The sequence below is a fragment of the Heptranchias perlo genome, chromosome 3 (genome assembly GCF_035084215.1).
Source record: "Heptranchias perlo isolate sHepPer1 chromosome 3, sHepPer1.hap1, whole genome shotgun sequence".
NCBI classification, from domain to species: Eukaryota; Metazoa; Chordata; class Chondrichthyes; order Hexanchiformes; family Hexanchidae; genus Heptranchias; species Heptranchias perlo.
The window spans coordinates 104829790-104853517 of record NC_090327.1 but is presented as its reverse complement, the minus strand read 5'-3'; the positions used below and the strand labels follow the sequence as shown (position 1 = coordinate 104853517).

At 40.9% G+C, this 23728-nt stretch overlaps 1 protein-coding gene and 1 long non-coding RNA gene across 2 annotated transcripts in view; one reads left to right on the top strand and one right to left on the bottom strand.

The window, feature by feature from the left end:
• Window positions 1-19357, bottom strand: part of LOC137318789 (uncharacterized) — a 48379-nt gene extending 29022 nt beyond the window's left edge. The window contains exons 1-2 of the long non-coding RNA XR_010961985.1: window positions 19122-19357; window positions 3368-3492 (exon numbers count right to left, since the gene is read on the bottom strand). This is a non-coding gene — a long non-coding RNA (uncharacterized lncRNA). The remainder of the gene's footprint in view (window positions 1-3367; window positions 3493-19121) is intronic.
• The window catches only part of LOC137318778 (protein disulfide-isomerase TMX3-like), a 148396-nt gene extending 126904 nt beyond the window's left edge, over window positions 1-21492 (top strand). The window contains exons 10-16 of the mRNA XM_067981432.1: window positions 687-785; window positions 2441-2498; window positions 7225-7278; window positions 11169-11225; window positions 12923-13052; window positions 13684-13752; window positions 17482-21492. Of these exons, the coding sequence (XP_067837533.1) occupies window positions 687-785; window positions 2441-2498; window positions 7225-7278; window positions 11169-11225; window positions 12923-13052; window positions 13684-13752; window positions 17482-17775 (761 nt within the window). The 3' untranslated portion in view covers window positions 17776-21492. The remainder of the gene's footprint in view (window positions 1-686; window positions 786-2440; window positions 2499-7224; window positions 7279-11168; window positions 11226-12922; window positions 13053-13683; window positions 13753-17481) is intronic.
• The last annotated feature ends 2236 nt before the right edge of the window (window positions 21493-23728 follow it).

The window sequence follows — 23728 nt, the reverse complement described above, 5'->3', positions numbered from 1 at the left end:
CACTATATATATTTCCAGCATACCTCACTGGTTAACATTCAGGAGTTTGGAACAATGCTTTTTTTCTCTTCTCTGTAATCTGGGGAACTGAGGCTAAATGGAGCACCATTGTTGCTACCCTAGCTGTGATCAGCTAACTCAGCACAGACTGCAGATAGAACCAGGAGCCTTCTTAGTCTATAACATGTTAGGCAGTGCACTTCCCAACTGAGCCATCAGGGACTCGAATGCATTTTTTTCCCAATGGAACAGTGTTTCTAGAGAATTAAAAGCTTGAAATTTGGTTATAGGCAAAACTTGGACTTCTCAAACTTTGCAAAAACTTTCCTTGGGATATTATAGGAGTTGGATGTAGTCTTTATCAAAGTGGACTGGTCTATGGAAATACATGGTCTATGGAAGTACATGGTCTATGGAAGGAACAAGCATGATGGGTTAAATGGTTTTCTTATGTTCTATTCACTCATTTAAACCTCCCCCTCCTACAAGCCAACCAATAAGTGGGGTCACAGTCATACCTCATTTGTGTGCAAAAGCTGAATATCTTTAAAAGAGTGAGGAAATAGTATTTAACTTTTCCTTGATGAAAAATGTTTTCTTTTTTATAAATTGTGATTGTGATGACTTGCTGATTGAGTTAATTGACAAAATTGATCAGACCTGTTCTTAAATTTTTCTCCCCTCAGAATATGAAGATGGTGATCTGTCCTCATGGGTGAACAAAGAAAGATTCTTGGGATATGTTTACATTGATGGTTTCACTTTGTATGAACTTGCAGAGACAGGTACCTTGCTGTTTCATTTTCTTAAATCTTTGATAAAATAAGACAATTTGAAATTTTTTTTAAATTTGTTCATGAGATGTGGACGTCGCTGCCGAGGCCAGCATTTATTGCCCATCCCTAATTGCCCTTGAGAAGGTGGTGGTGAGCTGCTGCCTTGAATCGCTGCAGTCCATGTGGAGAAGGTTCTCCCACAGTGCTGTTGGTGAGGGAGTCTGTATTGGAAATCGTGAAGTCTATATCTGATTTGGCGCTAGGTTTACATCCTCGATCCTCATACTGTAAATTCCTGGCTTTAGTTCGATAAATGGAGGATTAACAAATGAAAGATGACAGCTGAACTAAGTTGATGAACCAGAAAAACACTGGAACATTGATCTAAAGGGCTCACCACTGTGGAAATTGGCATGTATGTTGAGGAAACCTAATGTGTAGCGGGAAGCAAATTTAAAAATGGGGATAGGTACAGTACAGCGCCATGGAGTAAGAGGACAGAGGTTTGCTCTGCCACTTCATTGAGTTTTCAGTTCCTCTGTTGCAGGGAAAAGCTGCGCTGAATACCATGAGAAATTCCCCAGAGGATCTTCACCAGGCTTGTGTATCTCCTAATTATTTAAATTAGTAGTTCTGTGCTATCTCATCTGCAGGAGAAGGGAAGAAAACGAGAGAAAAAGGCTCATAAACGCAAAAATGGATCAAATCTCATATTTTAAAAAAAATGATGGCCCTTAATTGATGATGCTTTGTTTGTAAAGTAAAATACCCCCAATTTAGCAGAATGATCTTGAGTACCTTTAAGTCATGAACTATGTGTTTAACTGCAATGTCAGGCTTACATCACAGTGCCTGTCCCATGCACCTCGACTTTCAATCCCAGAGATGTGCATTCTTGCCCTTGGCCTCAAAGTAATACACCCGATTAATGCTTAGTTCAGAATTTAGGGTTGCCGTGGGATCCCCTCCGAGGCCTAGACTGTTGGACTTTAAGTGACATTCAAGATTTTGTCTTGTTTAGTTGTTTTATGACTTTTTTGCAGTGTCAGAAATCATTTCACAGTAATTGTGAAAACCTTGCAATCTCTGGTCAAACTACCTCATTATAAGAAGCACTTTGGCAAAAATAAAAACACCTTGGAACATTGTACTGGTCAACAAATGTTTGTCCAGTCATAGGTGTCTATCATTTTTTTATTTATGTATAATTGTTTTATATTGACTTGTTGCATAGCTTACATTTGCAGCTAAATGGGACTTTGTAAATCTCAGGACTGTTCTGAAAGACTTAAAAAGAAATGAAAAGCTAATGAGGGAAAAAAGAAGTGGGTATAGAGAGACAGGAAACAGAAAAAGAGAGCGAAAGATTTTCAAAATGGAAAGGGAATGCAGGACTGACAGAAACAACCCAATGTTGTCATTAGCCACCAGAAAATCCGTTTCAGTGACTGGTGTTAATGTTGTTGGCCATTAAATTTTGTTTTTATGTTTGACTTTTTTTTGGCCAATACTGTACCTGTTTTAAAAAATGTGCTCATGCTATGAGAATAGTGTGCATGTGTTCTTTAGTTGATTTGAGCTGATTCGGTAGTAAAATTATTTTTTGCAAATTGTTTTCTGCTTATCAGAATCCTGCATTTCTAATGTCTGCTTTGCTTCTTCAGGAAAACTGGTGGTGGTTGCAGTTATTGATGGCAAGAATTCATCCGAGGAGCATGCTAGGTAAGATGGTGTACCTTAGGGTTGCCAACCCTCCAGAATTGTCCTGGAGTCTCCAGGAATTGAAGATTAATCTCCTGGTCACTTCTGTGAGCAACCTGGCAGAAAAATTACAGGGACATTTAAAAAAAATAGTTTCATTTTCTTTGAACACTTTCATTTATTAGTCATAAAAATATTGGAGCTGGGAAACAAAAGGCTATTTGACTGGGCAGAGAGGTGAGAGGTCATGTGATGAAACCTCCAGGAACTTGTCCAACCAGAGTTGCCAACCCGAGTGTACCTTCAACAGTATAAGTTCACAGTTGAATATTGCTTAGTGTCTGGCACTGTACTCCAAAACCTGACATCTTTTATAATGATTTTTTTCATGTGTTGGAACGGAGTAAATACTTAACTTATGATCTCAACAATATACTTCTCACAGCAAGCCATTTTTTTTGTCTTCGGCATACTGCACCGCGATGGAGGTGGTCACACAAATGAGGACAGAGTTGGGCCTTGTGTTTTGGGGTCTAATGCAAATGATCCTGTTGCCTCAGTGCAGCCATTATTTTATACAATTCATCTTGGCTATTCTTCTGTGACAGCTATACGAAATGGTTTGAGGCACTTCTTTTTTCCCCCTTCCCTCCCCCCCCCCCCCCCCCCCCCACCGCCCAAAGATCCTTACAGTAGCACTGTCAGTCTGTCATTGCATAGTATTGGTGCCAATATCCTATGGAAGTTAAAATAAGTAAAGTGGGGACAGGGGCTTCTTACAAAATACGGGAAGATCTGATTAAATGCCAATAATTGATGTCAAATATAATGAGGGATGGCAGGCTAATTTGAAGGATTCAACCAATGCCCTTTTCCTTCAGTTAACATACCTATCCTCAGTTCTTCAGCATAGCATTTGAAGGTCCGTCCATCAGTCCCAATCAAATCCTAGATTGATGTCCTCAACACACTTCACGCTCCACAACATGAATGCAGTGTGGTCAACTGCAGGAATCTATTTGTGAGGAAAGAAGGAAAAACAAGAGATTCTGATTAAGCAGACATTTTTCTTTGCATACACTATTTGACATTACTTTCCCAAATAAGTTAATTTCCATTGACCCATTACACTGAATTGCTATTTTTTTCAATCACATATGATTAGTAATCTATATAGATTACTGTGTGCGCACATAATATTTATTCGCTTATTGATGAGAATTGTACCAATTTTTTATCAAAACAAATCCAGCACATTGAAAACTCCAATTTAACATTTTCGATTCAATTGTATTCCACCCAGTACTGGTAAGGTAAGATGGAAAGTAGGAAAAGTAGAGTGTCTTCAAGAATTTTTCAGGCAAGAACTTTGCAAACTTCCTTCATTGCATTTTTACCACTCTCATATGAATTTCTGTTCACTTCTTTCTCCTGTCAGTTGCAACATGAACTGGTCCCCACCATGTGTGAAAAGTAGCCCTTGCAAATAGATTCCATAAAGGAACATAGAAACAGGGGTAGGCCATTCAGCCCCTCGTGCCTGCTCCGCCATTTGATAAGATCATGGCTGATCTGTGATCTAACTCCATATACCCGCCGTTGGCCCATATCCCTTAATACCTTTGATTGCCAAAAAGCTATCTATCTCGGATTTAAATTTAGCAATTGAGCTCGTATCAATTGCCGTTTGCGGAAAAGAGTTCCAAACTTCTACCACCCTTTGTGTGTAGAAATGTTTTCTAGTCTCGCTCCTGAAAGGTCTGGCTCTAATTTTTAGACTGTGCCCCCTACTCCTAGAATCCCCAACCAGTGGAAATAGTTTCTCTATCCACCCTATCTGTTCCCCTTAACATCTTATAAACTTCGATCAGATCACCTCTTAACCGTCAATAAATATTTTGGAGCCATTTTCTGAACTCTTGTGCTGTTCCCTGCTTTGAAACTGCAGCCTGCACAAGTCCTTTTTATAAGGATCGCATGAATGCTGAGTTATCTGCACATCTGCCTCAGTTTCACCACCTGTAGTATTTTCAAGTTATTTTCAACACCGTAATTATGAACAAATTCTATCAGAGGCTATATTTGGATTGCTCTAAAGATAGAGTTTACCAAGTCTCTAATAGATGAATAAAAGCTCTAATTATTCTTAAGGGAGTGTATTTATTCATTTCTGACGATACTGCCTGTAGTCAGAAAAGCTTTGACCCATTTCCGCTCTCCCCTACACATGCACCTTGTGGGCAATATAAGAAAAAGTCAGACTGTTCTTGCCCTAAAAACTCTTAGACAGGTGCCTTTGATTTTGCTAGTTGCAAAGATTGCTTTCTACCAGGATGTTAAGTCGAACTTTCATTGAAGTGATAACTACTATGCCAAAACTGAATATCATCGTTAGATGCTCATTGGTCAGGTATAGCACAGTTTAGAGCTTTGCTGTAGCTTGCCTCAGTGACGCACCTCAACGCCAAGATCAAAAGAAGGCATTGTAATATGTTAGAATAATTTTTTGTATTTTTCACACTACCCTTCCTTTTAAACCAGTATTGTAATCATCAATGTACAAGTCACCTGGAATACAATTTTACAATCTCAAGTGAGAGAAATGGATTCACAAATTCAATTGATTCCAGGTTTGATGCAAAAGACCTGTGTGAAAATTTTGGAGAGCACAATTTTATTGGTATTAAATTATGGGAAGTTCTGTGCATTGAGTTTGCATGGACTCCTTTTACCAAGGAGAGCTCCAAATGATCACAGAAAAGGACTTTTGTACTGGATACAAACGTTGGTCCCAGAGATAAAACCGGCTATGTTCTAAACCACCCTCCCAGCCAACATCTCCCATTGTTTTGATGTAATTATAACTATACAAGGAATTAATGATTAACTTGACAATTTATCATATATGTGGCTCTGATCTGCAGTATCAATGGTGGCAGTTCTTACCCATGCAGATCCTTTTAATTTGTGTGTTTTTAAAAAATGATTTTTCCCACCGTTATTAAACAAAATTGTGAATTGTCTCATAACATGCCAAGTTTGGAAGCTGATATTTCCCATCATGCCCTCTCTGAGCTCATCTTGTCCAAAGGACTATCACCTGCGCTTCTGACTCCTTTCCCACTAAACTGCAGACCACCCAACTTCCCTTCCTGGCCCTCATGCTAGCTGACATTGTAAATGGTTCCCTCTCCTTGGGTACTGTCTTCCTGCCTTTCAAAAGTACTGTCATCGTCCCCCTCTTCAAAAATCCCACCTTTGACCCCTATGCCCTTGCAAACTACCACCCCATCTCCAACCTCTGTTTCCTCTCCAATGTTCTTGAACATGTTGCCTCCCGAACGTATGCCCATCTTTGCTGGAACTCCCTGTTTGAATTTCTCCAATCAGGTTTCTGCCATTACCACAGAACCACAGCGATCCTAACCAAAGTCTCGAATGGCATCCTTTGATTGTAACCATGGTGCATTATCCCTCCTCAACTCTGTATCCTTTGACACAGTTGAGCACACCACCTTCCTCTAATGCTTCTTCACCATTGCCGAGCTCAGCGGGACTGGTCTCACTTGGTTCCACTCTTGCCTATCCAATCGTAGCCAGAGCATCAGCAACAATGGCATCTCTTCCCACCACCCACCGTTACCTGCAGTCCCCCAAGAATCGATCTTTGGTCTTCTCTTTTTCCTCATCTACATGCTTCCCTTGGCGACATCATCTGTAGGCATGGGGTTAACTTCCACATGTACGTTGATGACACCCAACTCTAACTCTCCACCACCTCCTTTGACCCCTTCACTGCCTCTCCGGTCTTGGATGAACCAGTAGTTCCTTGTGTAAACCCGAACCCCGAATAAACTCTGTACTCTTACTATCAATTCCATCCGTGTCCCCGGCCACTGTCTATGGCTAACCCAGACTGTTTGCAACTTTAGTGTCCTATTTGACCTTGAGCTGAGCTTCCGAACACATTTCCTCTCAATCACAAATACCATCTACTTCTGTAAGATTGCCCGCCTCCGCCCCTACCTCAGCCCATCTCCTGCTGAAACCCTCATTTGTGCCTTTGTCACCTCCAGACTCAACTATTCCAATGGTCTCCTGACTGGCCTCCCATCTTCCACCCTCTGTAAACTTCAGCTCATCCAAAACTTTGCTGGCTGTATCCTGTCCCGCTCACCCATCACCTCTGTCCTCGCTGACCTATATTGGCAACTGGTCACCCAAAGCATCAAATTTAAAATACTCATCCTCGTGTTTAAATCCCTTCATGGCATCATTCCTTCCTATTTTTGTAATCCCCTCATGCCTTACAAACCCGCCCCTGAACTCTCCATTCCTCGGATCCATCCTCTTCCACGTCCTCGCGCACCTCTTCCACGTCCTCGCGCACCTCTTCCACGTCCTCGCGCACCTCTTCCACGTCCTCGCGCACCTCTTCCACGTCCTCGCGCATGTCCTCGCGCACCTCTTCCTCCTCGCCTGTTTTTTATGTATTGCATATGAGAAGAAACAGTCTTCTGCTATGCCTCAGAGAAGCCCCTTCCAGTTCAGCAGAAGTCTTTGAGAATTCATGTGAAATTTTGCTCTCTAGTTAGTTGACAGGGTTGAGAAAACATCAGCTTTTTGCTGAGCTAATACTGTTCTTGTTCCTTGCACCAGTGATCTATAATGCAGCATTAACTGCAATGCACACATCTCTACCGTAAAACTGCTGGTCCATTATTTCATTATTTTCTTTTTTTTCCAGCCTAAAGGCCATTACTCATGAGGTTGCTGCTGGCTACAGGGAGCAGTTTCACAGGTTAGTTGAAAAATACTTTGAGTATGTAGTAAATAGTGAGGAGGATAGTAGCAGACCTCAGGAGGACATAAACAAAACTGGTGAGATGAGCAGACACGTGGCAGATCAAATTTAACACAAGAGGTGTGATATAGATTCATTTTGGTAGGAAGAATGAGGAGAGGCAATATAAACAAAATGGTACAATTTTTTTTATTCGTTCATGGGATGTGGGCATCGTTGGCAATGCCAGCATTTATTGCCCATCTCTAATTGCCCTTGAGAAGGTGGTGGTGAGCTGCCGCCTTGAACCGCTGCAGACCGTGTGGTGAAGGTTCTCCCACAGTGCTGTTAGGAAGGGAGTTCCAGGATTTTGACCCAGCGACGATGAAGGAACGGCGATATATTTCTGAGTCAGGATGGTGTGTGACTTGGAGGGGAACGTGCAGGTGGTGGTGTTCCCATGTGCCTGCTGCCCTTGGCCTTCTAGGTGGTAGAGGTCGTGGGTTTGGGAGGTGCTGTCGAAGAAGCCTTGGCGAGTTGCTGCAGTGCATCCTGTGAATGGTACACACTGCAGCCACTGTGCGCCGGTGGTGAAGGGAGTGAATGTTTAGGGTGGTGGATGGAGAGCCAATCAAGCGGGCTGCTTTGTCTTGGATGGTGTCGAGCTTCTTGAGAGTTGTTGGAGCTGCACTCATCCAGGCAAGTGGAGAGTATTCCATCACAGTCCTGACTTGTGCCTTGTAGATGGTGGAAAGGCCTTGGGGAGTCAGGAGGTGAGTCACTCACCGCAGATTATCCAGCCTCTGACCTGCTCTTGTAGCCACAGCATTTATATGGCTGGTCCAGTTAAGTTTCTGGTCAATGGTGACCCCCAGGATGTTGATGGTGGGAGATTCGGCGATGGTAATGCTGTTGAATGTCATGGGGAGGTGGTTGGACTCTCTCTTGTTGGAGATGGTCATTGTCTGGCGCGAATGTTACTTGCCACTTATGAGCCCAAGCCTGGATGTTGTCCAGGTCTTGCTGCATGCGGGCACGGATTGCTTCATTATCTGAGGGGTTGCGAATGGAACTGAACACTGTGTAATCATCAGCGAACATCCCCATTTCTGACCTTTATGACGGAGGGAAGGTCATTGATGACGCAGCTGAAGATAGTTTAGCCTAGGACACTGCCCTGAGGAACTCCTGGGGCTGAGATGATTGGCCTCCAACAACCACTACCATCTTCCTTTGTGCTCGGTATGACTCCAGCCACTGGAGAGTTTTCCCCCTGATTCCCATTGTCTTCAATTTTACTAGTACTCCTTGGTGCCACACTTGGTCAAATGCTGCCTTGATGTCAAGGGCAGTCACTCTCACCTCACCTCTGGAATTCTGCTCTTTTTTCCATGTTTGGACCAAGGCTGTAATGAGGTCTGGAGCCAAGTGGTCCTGGCGGAACCCAAACTGAGCATCGGTGAGCAGGTTATTGGTGAGGGGTGCAAGAACAGAACGTCCTGGGCTGTACGTGCGCAAGTCTTTGAAGGTGGCAGGACTAGTTGAGAAGGCTGTTAAAAGGGCGCACTGGATCCTTGGCTTTACAAATTGAGGCAAAGAGTAGAAAAGCGAGGAAGTTGTGGTAAACCTTTATAAATAACTGGTTAGGCCTCAACTAAAGTATTGGATCCAATTCAGGGCATCACATTTTAGGAAGGATGTCCAGGCCTTAGGTTGCAAAAGAACGGTACGAGGTATGAGGGACTTCAGTTATGTGGATAGACTAGAGAAGCTGGGATTGTTCTCCTTAGAGGAAAAATGTTACAGGGAGATTTACTAGAAGTGTTCAAACTTATGAAGAGTTTTGATCGAGGAAATAGGGAGAAACTGTTTACACTGGCAGGAGGGTTGGTAACCAGAGGACTCTGATTTAAAGTAATTGGTTAAAGAACCAGTGGGGGGGATGAGGACAATTTTTTTTATGCAGCGAGTTGTCGTGATCTGGAATGCACTGTCTAAAAGAGTGGTGGAAGCAGATTCAGTAGTAACTTCCAAAAGGGAATTGGATATATACTTGAAAATTAAAAATTTGCAGAACTATGGGGAAAGGGTAAGGATGTGGGACTAATTGGATAGCTCTTTCAAACAGCCAGCACAGGCACGATGGGCCAAAAGGCCGCCTCCTGTGCTCTATAAATGCTTCCTATCTCAAAAGAAAATTTCTGAAATCTTAGTTCTTTCTCTTAAAGCTTTTGGTGGTAGAATATACATACTTATCTCAATGTTGAAGTTCTGGCATTGAACTCCATTCACTTTTGAATATTGATTATATGTAATCTCTACCATTCAGAACAGAATAGGGAACTGCAAAGGAAAATCACATTTTTCCAGAAGAAGTTATCAGTTAGGGTACTGCTGTGCTGCCTCGGAGTCTTTTTTTAATCTGGTTGAAACAAATTGGGAAAGAGAAATAAATAAGTGGAAAGCTACATAACTAACTGACACCTATCCAGGTGTGCATGTGTACAGTTGTTTGCATTTTAATATGATACATTTAGTGCTATATTGCCCATAGGTTAATTCCAAGTAAACTGAGCACATTAGGATTGTAAAAGATGTGTAAACTGTCAGCATACCTATCATAAGCCAAGTCAAGTATGCAGCATTCCACTACAAGAGGAAATGGATAAATGCCTAAAACATCTTCATCCAAGTAGGTGATTGTTCTGACTTTCATAACCTCATCAAAATGTTTATTTTTTAACCGCCCGCATTTAAGCAGGCAACTGAAAATGTTGTCAATATTTCAACAATTGCTGCATCACATAGCACCTGGCAGATTTTCCTATATTTTATGTTTTTAAAGAACATAAGTGAGGTGACACATTCTTCCAGGTTTTATATAAAAAAAAGTTAAACTGGATACTGATACTATGGATGAGAGACTTTAGTTGTGAGAAGAGACCAGAAAAATTGGGACTCTTTTCACTACAACAGAAAAGGTCAAGAGGAGATCTGATGGAGGTGTTCAAAATTATGAAGAGTTTTGGTGAGGCAAATGGGGAAAAACTAGTTCCAACTGATTGGTGAGTTGGTGAATAGAGGGCATCGACTTAAGATTGTCGCCAAAAGAATAAAAGGGAAACATTTTTTATATGAGGGTTGTCAGGACATGGATGCAGAATCCATGATAGCTTTCAGTGGGGACATGGATAAATATTTTTGGAAGAAAAATTTTAAAGGGTATGATGAAAGGGCAGAGGATTGGGACTATGTGGATACTTTGAAAGCTGACACAATGAACCAAATGATAAACTTGCATTTATAAAGCACCATTCAAGACTCTGGAAATCCCAAAGGAACTGTTTCCACTGGCAGAAGGGTCGGTAACCAGAGGACACAGATTCAAGGTAATTGGCAAAAGAGCCAGAGGTGAGATGAGGAGAAATTTTTTCATGCAGCAAGTTGTATTGATCTGGAATGCGTTGCCTGAAAGGGTGGTGGAAGCAGATTCAATAGGGAATTGGATAAATACTTCAAGGGAAGAAAATTACAGGGCTATGGGAAAAGAGCAGTGGAATGGGACTAATTGGATAGCTCTTTCAAAGAGCCGGCACAGGCATCTTGGGCCGAATGGCATCCTGTGCTGTGTATTCTATGACACAGGAGAGTTCCCCTGCTCTTCTTTGAATAGTGCCATTGGATCTTTTATGTCCTGAAAGTGTAGATGGGGCCTTAGTTTAACTTCTCACCTGAAATAGGGCGCCTCCGATTGTGCAGCATTCTCTCAGTCCCGCACTGAAGGAGCAAGCTCTTGTCAGTTATCTACACAACCCTCATTTGTGGAAATAAGAACTGTTTCATCGGATCATTGAATGTCCTCAAAAATTTATTTACTTTGAACATGCAGTATTTAAATTTGTTAACAGGGATTTCCAGTTTGGGCATATAGATGGAGCAGACTACATCAACAGTGTCATAATGGAGTGAGTGTTTCCTCATTTTTTAACTAATTATTTTAAAAAGTAATACTTGTGACATTTTAAGAAAATGTGACAGGACCTTTTTTAACATTTTGTCTGTTTAGAATTTTAATTCCAATATCTTCAACAGGAAAAGTTTCTGGATGTTAAAATTATTGGTGATTATGTTGCATGAGACTCTGGAGAAGTAACTTGAGGGGCCAAGGGGGCCACTCCAAAGAAATACCAATTTTTATCACTACATTAAGTGACTTGTGCCATCAAGCAGTGTACCCTTGCAATCTTATTGTCAAATCCTCGGAGAAAAGAGTTTACAATAATTTTATTTAGTCTGAAGAAAACTGCAACTGGCTCACGTTTCAATCCTTGGTTTTGTTCGCAGTTGGGACCCACTATTTCTTTTTCAATCCAAATATGGAGGAAAGGAAGATTGTACAGAGAGAGAGAAAGAGACTCGTCGAACATAAAGGCAGAAATGCAGAGTATTAAATAACTGGAGCAATAGAACAAGAAATCAGAGACTAAGGAAAATGAGTGCCAAAGATAAATTAGAGATTGAGAACAGTGAGTGACAGCAAGAGAGAAATAAAGATACCAAACGTTTCTCAATTTGTGAATTCGGATACAACAGCATAGGGGGGCTGGCACTGCATTTTGACTGAAGTGCTGAGAAAAGAGGTAATATTTTTATGGAGTATTTCACAACTTTTAATATTTTCAGGGATTTATCTTCATTTCTGTGTGAAAAATTGCACTGAAGAATAGCATAGGGAGAATTACTTAAAATGTGCATGCCTCGTCGATTTTGATGACATGAGGAATAAGGAACTGCCTATTGCTAAATCTTCAGAGACTGTGTGATAAATTGTTATGCTGCAAATTCCAAAATTATGCCTCAGATGTAGGCAGTGCCACTGCCAATATATTTTTACTTTTTATCCCTCTTCTGAAGACAGTATAGTTCCGTGACTCCTAGCAGGCTTCTGGTGTATCGCCCAAGTGACTTAGACCATGAAGTGTCAGCAGGTTATTTTACCATAAATGGCATCACAGTTGAACCTGATGTTGCCCTTGCATATATGTACATTTTGCAACAGGATCACTGGCTAGCAATCGGGGAACAAGAACTCTGATGGATTTTCTTCCCACCCCCACCTCTATAGCCCTGACACCAACTGTAGCAAACCCACTTTCGATCTGGCTGATATTGACTAACTCAGGACAAAGGTGGGATCGAACCTGAGGCCTTCCTGGTTTGGTATCACACACTGCAGTGAACTTACCGAGCTATTGGGAACCCAGTTTTACTCTTTTTTAAATAAACATTTAAAGGGTTGTTTATATTTTGTTTGTAACTTCACATTCTACAGCAGTCATTTCAATTCTTTGCAAAGATAGCCCTATTTAAATTGTACTACTTTTGAAATGCACAAAGGGTAGCACCTATACTAATAGTTTTAGTGTGAAAGTCCTTCTATTTAGTGTCTCTGAACTCTAATGGTGTACTTCTAATTGTCACCACTAGATGGGACTATAGGTTCAGTGCCATTCACATGTATTCATTGTCTGTTACGTTTAACAATGTTAAACAATATCCTAAATAGAAATGTAAACCAGAATGTTCGCTCGGGATACAAAGATCACTTTGTATCAACCGTTACTGTTTGTTTGAAAAATTCCCTTTGCTTACTTTCTTTCAGTGAGGTTAAGGTTCCTTCCATTGTTGTACTGAATACTTCAAACCAGCAGTACTTTCTACCAGAAACGACAATTGAGAGCATTGAAGACTTGATTAAGTTTATTAATGACATCATAGAAGGATCAGCGGAAGTAAGTTTTTAAGGGTAGTAAATAGTTTTAATACTAGTCTGATTTTTTTTATGTTTTAAAAAATGGCAAGTTTGATCTCTACAAATTTCTTCCACTCTCCCGTTCTCCACATGCACGGGTTTGTTATTCATCACGGTCACAGTAGATTATCAGGTGCCTTACGTATACGGTTATGATTTGATCCGTTGGGAGTGAGGGCCTGCTTATGGGAGCAACCTTTTGTGCCGGGCACAAGAAATACTATCTTGTGAAAGTTTGAATTGTGAGTTTTCCCTGAAGATACGGGGAAGTGTTTCAATTTCAGAAGTAGATCTCAGTATGGTGCTGACTCAGCTTATCGATGAGTGTTGTGCAGGAATTGCTTCTCAGTTGGGAGTTCAACCACACACTCAGACAAGGATAGTATAATTGTCCTAATAAACACTTCTAGTTTTATTTTTGCACAGTACCAAATGCCACCACTTTATGTAGATTGGATTATACAGTAAATTTGAAATGTTTGTTGCAAACCACCTCTGTAGCATTCAGGACTGATATGCTCATTTGTGATGAAAATAAGATTCTATTTCTTTTGCAATTACATTTTTATGTTTGACAGTAAATCCTATTATTTCTTGCACCCGATTCTTAGGCAAAAGGAGGAGACAGTTTCTATCATCGCATTAGAAGAATGTTATATGATGGAAAATCCACCATATTAGTAAGTATTCGCAAATCTTGTTTCATTTACACTCAAATTTACAGTTATCAGGGATGTTCTTTCCAGAAAAGTTTTGCTTCCTAAAAATAAAATTGAACGACTTATTATGCATTATGTACGTTGAAGGTTAATTTGGTTAAAAACATACAATACAATAATTAGGGGGGTTTAAGTGCCATTTCTGTGTTTTTATCACTATTGCAGGAAAGATGATTTTTCATAATTTCTACTGTTTTCTGTCCCTTGCTTACAAAAAAAAATCCAAAGTTAACAATTTTCAACAGTTTTATTAAATAAATAAATATAGCCTTACAGAGTGCATAGTGCACGGGCAGCTTTAAAATAAACTTTCCCTTCCTCCTCCCCAACTAGTGTTTGTTTTCAGCCCACCCAGCACATTTTTGCTTTGCCTGTGTAATGGGGACAAGTGTTAAAGTAATAGTAAAGGAAGCAAAGTTGTGGTGCAAACCTTTGCACAATAATAAATGCAAAATAATGAGCCAAATTTTTCTGTTAAAAGCGCAATTAAACACAGAAATCTGGAAGTTGCTCTCCGAGATGCAATGCTCCCCCAAAAGCTGTACAAAAGCGGCATCTCGCTGTCTGGCTCCCATGCAGTTCCTGTACTTACCCGATAGATATGGACTAAACTTGCCAAAAAAAGTTGTCAAATCATTTCAAGTCAAAATACCATTTTAACGGCGTGGTAAATCTTTAATTACTGCTAGACAACCTCTCTGGCACTGAAAATTAACTTTTGCAAGTGTGGAGTCCCATTCCTTCAGATTTTAATTATTGGACATTTTTTTAAAAATGTTTTTTTTAAACTTTCTGTCTCTTTTATCTCTGTCTTTTAATTCAGTCCATCTTTCCCTCTCTTTATTTCGCTTTCTGTACCTGATTTGATATTGAATTCATTATTCTAACTTATACTTCCTGGTTCTGACTGCACTGTTAATAACAATTCTTCAATCTGATTAGTTAAGGAGCAGCACAGCTGCTTGCACTGTTCACACAAATCTCATGCCCTGTAGGGGACGCCGTGCTCAATGGCTGTCCTGTTGACAGTAACTTGCCGAGCAAAACCTCATAGACTTGCACTTGCTCGCAGACTTTCTAACGAACGGCTGGTGTATTTGTTCGCCGCTCACAGCAAAATCCGGCCCACTGACTTTTGCCTGTAAGAATTTTTTTTAAATGTATGTTGTGATAGGAATCACATTTTTATTGATATGAAAAATTTGTATTTTAATTTAAAAGAACTAACTTGTACCTTTATGGATCTTGGAACATATAATTCAATGGGAAGTATATCTTAAAGTATCCTAACTCTCCCCTTCCAAGTTGGCCCCCTGACGCACAACTGACTTAGCCATCCATCACCAGACCTGGCTGAACCACATCTAGCATTATTGGGCCTCGCTCTCCTCTGCCAAAATCACCCATTATTCCAGGATCATCCTGGATGACAAAAATAAACCAACAGCTTATTTTCTCCACTACAACAGTCTCCATAAACCCCTCTCCCTTGCCCCCTCCACCCTTTCATCCAATAACAATTACAAGGAACTCATGGGCTTCTTTGTCACTAACATTGAGACCATCTGTTCAGCTGATTTTACCCCCCCCCACCCCCCCAACTTCCCTTCCTCCAGGCTTCTCCATGTCCTGAGCCTGAACCCAAGATTTTTCTCCCCTCTCCAAGCTCATCTTGTCCAATGCACCAATTTCCTGCTCCCTTGACCCAGTCCCACTAAGCTGCTGACCAGCCAACTACCCTTTCTGGCCCCCATGTTAACTGACATTATAAACAGTTCCCTCCCTTCAGGTACTGTTCCCCTTTCTTTCAAAATCACCCCTTCTCAAAAAGCCCACACTTGACTCCTTTGACTTTGCGAACAACTGCCCCCATCTTCAACCTCTTTTTCCTCTTCAGTGTTGTTGCCGCCGCCTCTCAATTCAGTGCCCATCTTGTCTGCAACTCCATGTTTGAATCTCTCCAGAGAGGTTTCCGTCCATAGCACCAAAGTGGCCTTACTAAAATCACAAATTACATTATGATTGTGAACATGGTGCATTATCCCTTCTTATCCTCCTCGATCGCTCTACAGATTTTGACACGGTTGACCACACCATCTTCCTCCAACGGCTTTTCTCCATTGTCCAGCTCAGTGGGATTGCTTTCACTTGATTCCACTCTTACTTATCTGATCATAGCCACAGCATCTCCAGCAATGGTGTCTCTGGAGCTCCCCAAGGATCTACCTTTGGCCCCCACCTCTTTCACATCTACATGCTGTGCCTTGACATCACCCACAAACATGGGGTCAGCTTTCCACATGCATGCTGACGACACCCAGATCGCCCCTTCCTCCACCTTATTCGACCACTCCACTGCCTCTGTGCTGTCACACTGCTTGTCCAACACCCGGTCGTGGATGTGCTGCAATTTCCTCCAGTTAAACATCTGCCCGACACAAACCCCACATCCTCATTGCTGATTCCATCCCCTCCCCAACCAGTGTCTCATGCTAAAGCAGACTATTTGGAATCTTGGCGTTCTGTTCAACCGCAAGCTGAACTTCCAACCCCATATACCCTGCTTCACAAAGACTGCCTAATTCCATCTTCAACATTGCCTACCTCCACCCCTGCGTCAGCCCATCTGTTGCTGCAACCCTCATCTGTGCCTCTGACACCTCCAGACTCAACTACTCCAATACTCTCCCTATCTCCCACCATTATGGGAGCACTATCGGCATTAGGACTGCAGTGGTTTGAGGTAATGCCCACCACCACCACCACCACTACTACAAGGGCAACTATGGTTGGGCAATAAATCTGACCTTGACAGTGTCACCCACATCCCCAGAACACAACTTTTTAAAAACGTCTCTGTTGACCCAATTACAATAAGTTTTGCTATTTGACTATAAGTAATAACATTAAATCAAAAATATTATTTAAAAATAAGGCAAAATGTATGACTTTAAAATAAGGACTGGATTGCATCTCTGTAGCCTGCTCCAATTACCCCTGCCCTCTAACCCTGCTTCACCAGAATACTACACTTGGTCTTGATTCTACAACTTGAATTTATATAACGCCTTTAATGTAGAAAAACGTCCGATGGTGCTTCATTGAAGCATGATCTCCCCGTGCAAGGCCTTGGGAAATCAACTATGTATTATATGACTGCTATTTATTTGCTTGTTCATATTTTGTGAAATAAATTTTCTTAATCATTTAAATCTAAAATGAAGTCTGATGTTATGATGCTCTACTTCCTATTGAATATGGGAAAGAGAGTTTAGGGAGTCATAGGATAATTCCAGTAGCTAAAAGAAATTAACAGAAAGCTTCCGTTTGTTATCCTGCATAATGCTAAAAGCTTACCTAGATCAATGCTAGTGAAGATGCTCTCAAAAGGCATTTGGATTCGCCTATGAGAGTGATCTAAAATACAGAGGCCAAAATCTGAGTAAGAAAGATAGAAAAGACACTAAAACGCACCACGGTCTGAGTCGCAGAGGATGTCATTTGTAGCTTAGGCCAGAACAATCTTGGTGCTTTAAAACTATCATATTGTTTGACTACAGTTTCATTCCATGATTATTTTAGAAAATGTGCTAGGTAACAACATCCCTTAAACTGTTTTTCTATTGTTGTTCATAATATGTGGAGGGAAAAATGACAAAATATCTCTGTGTCCTTTTATGCATCATTTAGTCTGTTTTTAAGACCTCTCCTATCCTGGGCTGCTTTCTCTTCGGTCTGCCTTTGGGTGTTATCAGCATCATGTGTTATGGGATCTGGACAGCTGATGGGGAATATGAACCGGAAGAAGGAGAACTACTTCAGAGTGAAGCCATTGACCAGGGAAATGAAGAGGCCAGTGATGAAGAGAAGGAAGAAGACAATGATGAACATCACAAAGATGATAATGGAGTTAACGAAAATTCAAAAGAGCACAAAGATGAAGAACTGGAAGAGAAGAGCATGGTAGAAAAAAAAAGGGATTAATGTGTGCTTAAATACTAAGTTCCCTTTAGGATTTCCAAATGATTGAGCATATGTTACATTTTAACATCAGTGAGCACAGTTGGAAAGATAATGCAAGTGGTTTTTTGTCTTCCCAGTTTGACCTGTACTCTTTACAGAGACTGTCTGGGCTAGAAGAGCTTTGAAGAATCATGTAAATTACATTTTGTTCTCTAGTTGCAGAGAGTTATAGTGGAACCTCTGTTATCTGCCATAATGGAAAGAGTCCTGGTTGATAATGCAAATTGACAGATAATGGAGAATCCCCAGAATTTGATCTTCGGGTATAATACAGCAGTACCCAAGGAACGAAGACAAGTACAGTTAATAACAAAAGAAACATTAGCAGGCTGTACAGTGAGATATCTTGAGCAAGGCTTTGTCCCATAAAAATCCTGGCAGATGGATAAGAAGTTCCATTGTAGTTTATATATGACAGCTTATGAGGGTGTGAAAAAATAGAGTTCACGTTATGAGCAGATTTTCTTTTGTACATGATTCTACCAATCTTTCTCTTTCTTCCCCCCACCCCCCTCAAAAAAAAGAATTGAGACAGCTAATGAGAGACATTATACTTTGTCCTATTGGGCATTTGGCTGTTTTTTTATATAGAAAATTAGTCAGTATGGTAGAAAGTGCAGACTGTATTCACTCATCTTTAGAGTATCATTGAGACTGTTCCATCATTGCTACTTGTTTATGGTTATAAATAAGTGGATTGACCGCCATTTTAGCTCCTGAACCAGAGACTTCTACGGTTTTGAAAGTTAATGCATGCTGTTGTTTTTAAAAAAAACAGTTCCCTCAATCATCTTCACATTATTTATTTACTACCAACAGAATGACTCCAGTGTCTGTATTCTCAGTATAAGTAACAGTTGTGAACAAAGAATAAAAACCAAGCTGCGATTATTTTGTGTTTGATAGTTATGCACCTAAAATCAAATGGTACTACTATGGCTTTGCAATAAATGTAAAAGAGCAGTTCACATCTAGTGGAATAGAGCACACAACTATTGCTACAGCACATGCAGCATAAGAATTTCCTATGGTAGCTACGATAGGAAGTGCATTGCTAGTGGTGAAGTAGCTAATAATAGACCGACTTAAGCTGCCGACATTTTCAAACTATATCCAGATGTTCTGCCACCCTTCTAGCAATAGAGGCATTATTTTTTTATCCAGCCCTGTGACATGTATCTGATTTGAAATATTTAGAAGACTTCCCCAGGAGTTGCTGCCTTTTATTGCTGCCAGTTAAAGGAACTTTTAACTATAACATATACCGTTACTGTAAACAACACATAGAAGTACTCATAGGCACTTACCTTGTATCCGCAGAGGCTTCAACACTTCCTCTTTAAAGTCAGATGCCTACGGTGCAGCATTATTTGGGGTCTAAACTGTGCCTTACACAAGCAACCTCTAAAGATGGTACAGTACATTGTTATAGAAAATTTCTGCAAACAAAGTATTGCAGTACAGACAAAATTGGTATCTACTGGGCTGTACCCCCAGTGCAAAGCAGAAGTAAGTTTTACAGCTGCATCTGTATGGTGGAGATAGGACCAGCTAAGCCAATACAGTTAGCAGCTACAAAATAAAAGCACTTCCTTCCCAAGCTATTTCTGTGGGGGGGTTTTAAAAACCTCAGATCTAATTTACAGTCTTGGCACCTAGTTTTTGAATTAGCAACAATTTAAATAAACCAACTATTACCACAAACCACTGACTTCTGCAGTAGCATTAATGCACAACTTGTGATCTTGACAGGAGACAACAAAATTAACCGATGTGAAGATGTAAAAATAAGGGTCTTGGGCTTCTTTGCTTTAGTGGATAAATGTGCTGTGCTGCATGGTGTGATATTGGGACCAGAAAATAGCAACCTTCATTCTCTGCATTGTGCTAAGTTAGCCATCTCAAACTGTTGTCTGCAGTAGAGATACCACAGTTAGCCTCAGCATTCCTGAACTAGAGGGGGAATTCAAATAGGGCTCTCACTCCTGATTGCTGTCCAGTGACCCCTGCTGTGTTTATGAATGTGGAGTGAGGCCACAGTTTAAAAATAAGGGGTCTCCCATTTAAGACGGAGATGAGATTTTTTCTCTGAGAGTCATGAGTCTGTGGAACTCCCTTCCCCAGAGAGCGGTGGAGGCAGGGTCATTGAATATTTTTAAGGCTGAGTTAGATAGATTCCTGATTAACAAGGGAGTCAAAGGTTATAGTAGGTAGACGGGAAAGTAGAGTTGAGGTCACAATCAGATCAGCCATGATCTTATCAAATGGCAGAGCAGGCTTGAGGGGCCGAATGGCCTACTCCTGCTCTTAATTCGTATGTTCGTGAGGGCAGGATTGGGCTCATCTGAAATACCTTCAATCCAATAGCCAGCTGCCACTCACTGCCCTGCCTCGTACATGAGAAATGGATGCTTGGGTGAGATAACAGGGAATTAACTGGGACAGTGGAACTGTACCTTGGCATCGGTCAGCGTCTTCATGAAAGACCAGGTAATGGAAAAAATTTAGGAAGGTGGGAAAAAGAAGAAAGCATCTTGAGGATAAATCATACCTTTTTGCAAATGTAATAACAACCCTTCTAAATTAATGCACCCTCCCTGTAATGCAGAGCCCACCTTAGTTTGCTAGCTGCACTTGAAGAAAATATATAGATTATAGAAAGTTCAGTCTTTAAAACTTCCAGAAAAAAAATTGTTTATAACGGGGAAATAAAGGCATTATGTGGTTATTCTGTAAGTACTTGTTCATTGCCATTTATAATGTAGCATGTGGAGGGCACATTGAGCAATGTGGAAACTTAGTTCTGTTTCAGTGTCACATCAAGCTTTACAATATAAATCATAAGAATGGAGCCAATTTTAATTTATAAATTTTATATAAACTTATTAAAACTGTTAGTGTTAAAAAAAAATTACTGCATTGAGTAGTCAAAAGATAAAACTACTCTTTGAATTAGAATGTGTCTCTCAATGGGATGACGTGGTTAATTTTAAGTTTCATTATAATACATAGAATAATCTTTTAATGTTGCTCAAGTGGTTGTGTAAAGGGGGAATATTGAATATAGGCCAAAAACTAATTACTGAATGACAATCGTGCTACTCTGCTCTCCATTTCAAGCCTTTTTCAATAAATTGATCTGCTTCATATCTTTAGTTCTATTTCCTCTGACCAAAAAGATGCCAATCTCACACTCCTCCTGCAATGTAGTTAGCCTATGAATTATCTTCAATTCAAAGTAGAAGCTCCAGTTACCAGTATCTATGACATGCTTGGACAAAGGAATTTTAATTCAGAATTTATAATGAAATGGTAATATTCATTTATCATGAGGCTTTGACTACTACTTCAAGAAAATTATAGTAAGATTGTTTAACCTTTAGTGGCTCTGGAAATGGAGAACCACCCATTAAGTTTAGAATAACTTTCTATCTTCATTTGACTGGGTGATTAGTCCTGATTGGAGATCTAAATCTAGGTTTTCGCACCGTTTGTTAATAGAGTGTTTATAAGTAACTGAATTCCACTTTTCATAGTAGAGAGGTTATTGTTACAAGTTTGCTGTCAAAAACCACTTACTGATGTACTAACTCATTTTATTGTGCTGGAGTATGCATTTAGCTTTGTTTATGGGCATTGTTAGTTTGTTTTATATAAATAAAGTTAAGAAAACCTTTACTTGGTATTTTTTCTGAATTTTTAAAAATGTATTGTAACTTTTTATTCATCTTGCATTTGGTATTTACAGTACCAAGTGCACATTTAAACTTGCATAACTTTTTTTCAAGTGTCAATTTGCCATAATTCACAACTTTGAAACCTCAATTAATTTTGGCAAGGGAAGAGGCTGAGTTAATTCTATCCATTCAGTTTTTCAAGATTTACATTCAAAACAAATCCTAAGTAAATTGAATACTATAAAAAAATTTCAGTGTGACAACATTCATGTTTTATAAGATATTCAACCTCCACGTACAAAAAGGTATAGTGCCAAAGTAGTCCAGAAACTGGAAACGAGACTCATGTATCCTATATATTTATGCCACCTTGGATCACTGCAGCACTCATCCTGGTGAGCTATCAGAACACAAAATTTCTCTAAACATTAGAATTTCTCCAGAAAACCGCCTCCTAGAGAACTGTTGAAAACCCTATGCATATTCACACAATAGAGGGCACTGCTTGAGTGAAATACACTCTTGACTTTCGCTGATGGGTGTTGCCCAATTGGGTGTGTTCTGTATTGGCATTCATTACAAAGCAAATGAAAGGACGACTTCACACTGGGGGACGCAATAATGGGAAAGATGTGGAAGTGGTGCTAATTAATAAACTTTGTCAATATTAAAAGAAAAGGAAACTTCATAACATAACGCTTCTTCAAACACCCATCTGCATTCTCTTGGCAAACTACACTATTCTTGAACTTACGCTTCCTACCGCTTCTATCTGGTGCATCATCTGTGGCTTCAGTGGAGGTAGTGGTAGGCTGCTCAGATCCCTGCCCTGACTGCTGAGATGCTTTTGGTCTACGACCTCTGAGTTTTGGAGCTCATGAGGGCCATGCCAAAGACTGCTCCACCTGCACCTGTGCAGGAGCAGACTCACCCATCAGGAGAGGAGGCAGCATTTCGGGTAAGGGTTGAGGTGGTGGGGGGGGGGGGGGGAGAGAGGAGGGACAATGGACAATGGGTGAGACATGGGAACCCTTTGGAGTTCCCACTTCCATGTCTCCTTTCGCCATCATCCCTTCCTGGGCCAGTGCCACATCACTCCTGCCACTCTGCTGGAGAGCAGCTTGGTGCAGATCAGTGACACAAGGCCACGGCTAAGGTATCTGTCATTTTGTTTAAGGCAGCAGACATGTTGGCTTCCAATGTCTGCACGGCCATGGTCGTGACCTGCATAGACTCATTTAAGAGCCATGCTTGAAGCTCCACGGAGGCAACCACTCTCTCCATGGCAGACATTCTAGCAATTACCTGAGAGAACAATCCACTAGTGTCGGAATTAGACTCCTCCATCTGCTCCACTATTGTGGAGAGTGTGCATAGCATGTTTTCCAGTACCTCGCAAAATTGCAGCTGCACCTCAATCATTCTCCTCAACAGGGGCCTCTGGGGTTCAGCATCTATGTCCAACTGAGCAGAGCTTGGAGAAGAGTGCACCTTCCAATGTGGGTTCTCCACAGCTGCCCCTGCCACTAGTGTCTGCTCATGCACATTTGTGAGTTGTGAACAGATCTAGCAGCTCAAGACTGGGCATCAATGAGGCGCTGTGGGCCATTAGCAGCAACAGATTTGTATTCCAGCACAATCCTCACTCTACCATTACCAACAAGCCAGGGGATAAACCCTGGTTCAATGAGGAGTGTAGAAGAGCATGCCAGAAGCAGCACCAGGCTTACCTAAAAAATGAGGTGCCAACCTGGTGAAGTTACAACATAAGACTACATGCATGCTGAACAGTGGAAGCAACATGCTACAGACAGAGCTTAATGATTCCGCAACTAACGGATCAGATCAAAGCTCTGCAGTCCTGCCACATCCAGTCGTGAATGGTGGTGGACAATTAAACAACTAACAGGAGGAGGAGGCTCTGTAAACATCATCATCCTTAATGATGGCGCAGTCCAGCACGAGTGCAAAAGACAAAGCTGAAGCATTTGCAACCATCTTCAGCCAGAAGTGCCGAGTAGATGATCCATCTTGGCCTCCTCCCAACATCCCCACCATCACAGAAGCCAGTCTTCAGCCAATTCGATTTGTGTTATCAAGAAACAGCTGCACTGGGTACAGCAAAGGCTATGGGCCCTGACAACATCCCGGCTGTAATGCTGAAGACTTGTGCTCCAGAACTAGCCGCGCCTCTAGCCAAACTGTTCCAGTACAGCTACAATGCCGGCAATGTGAAA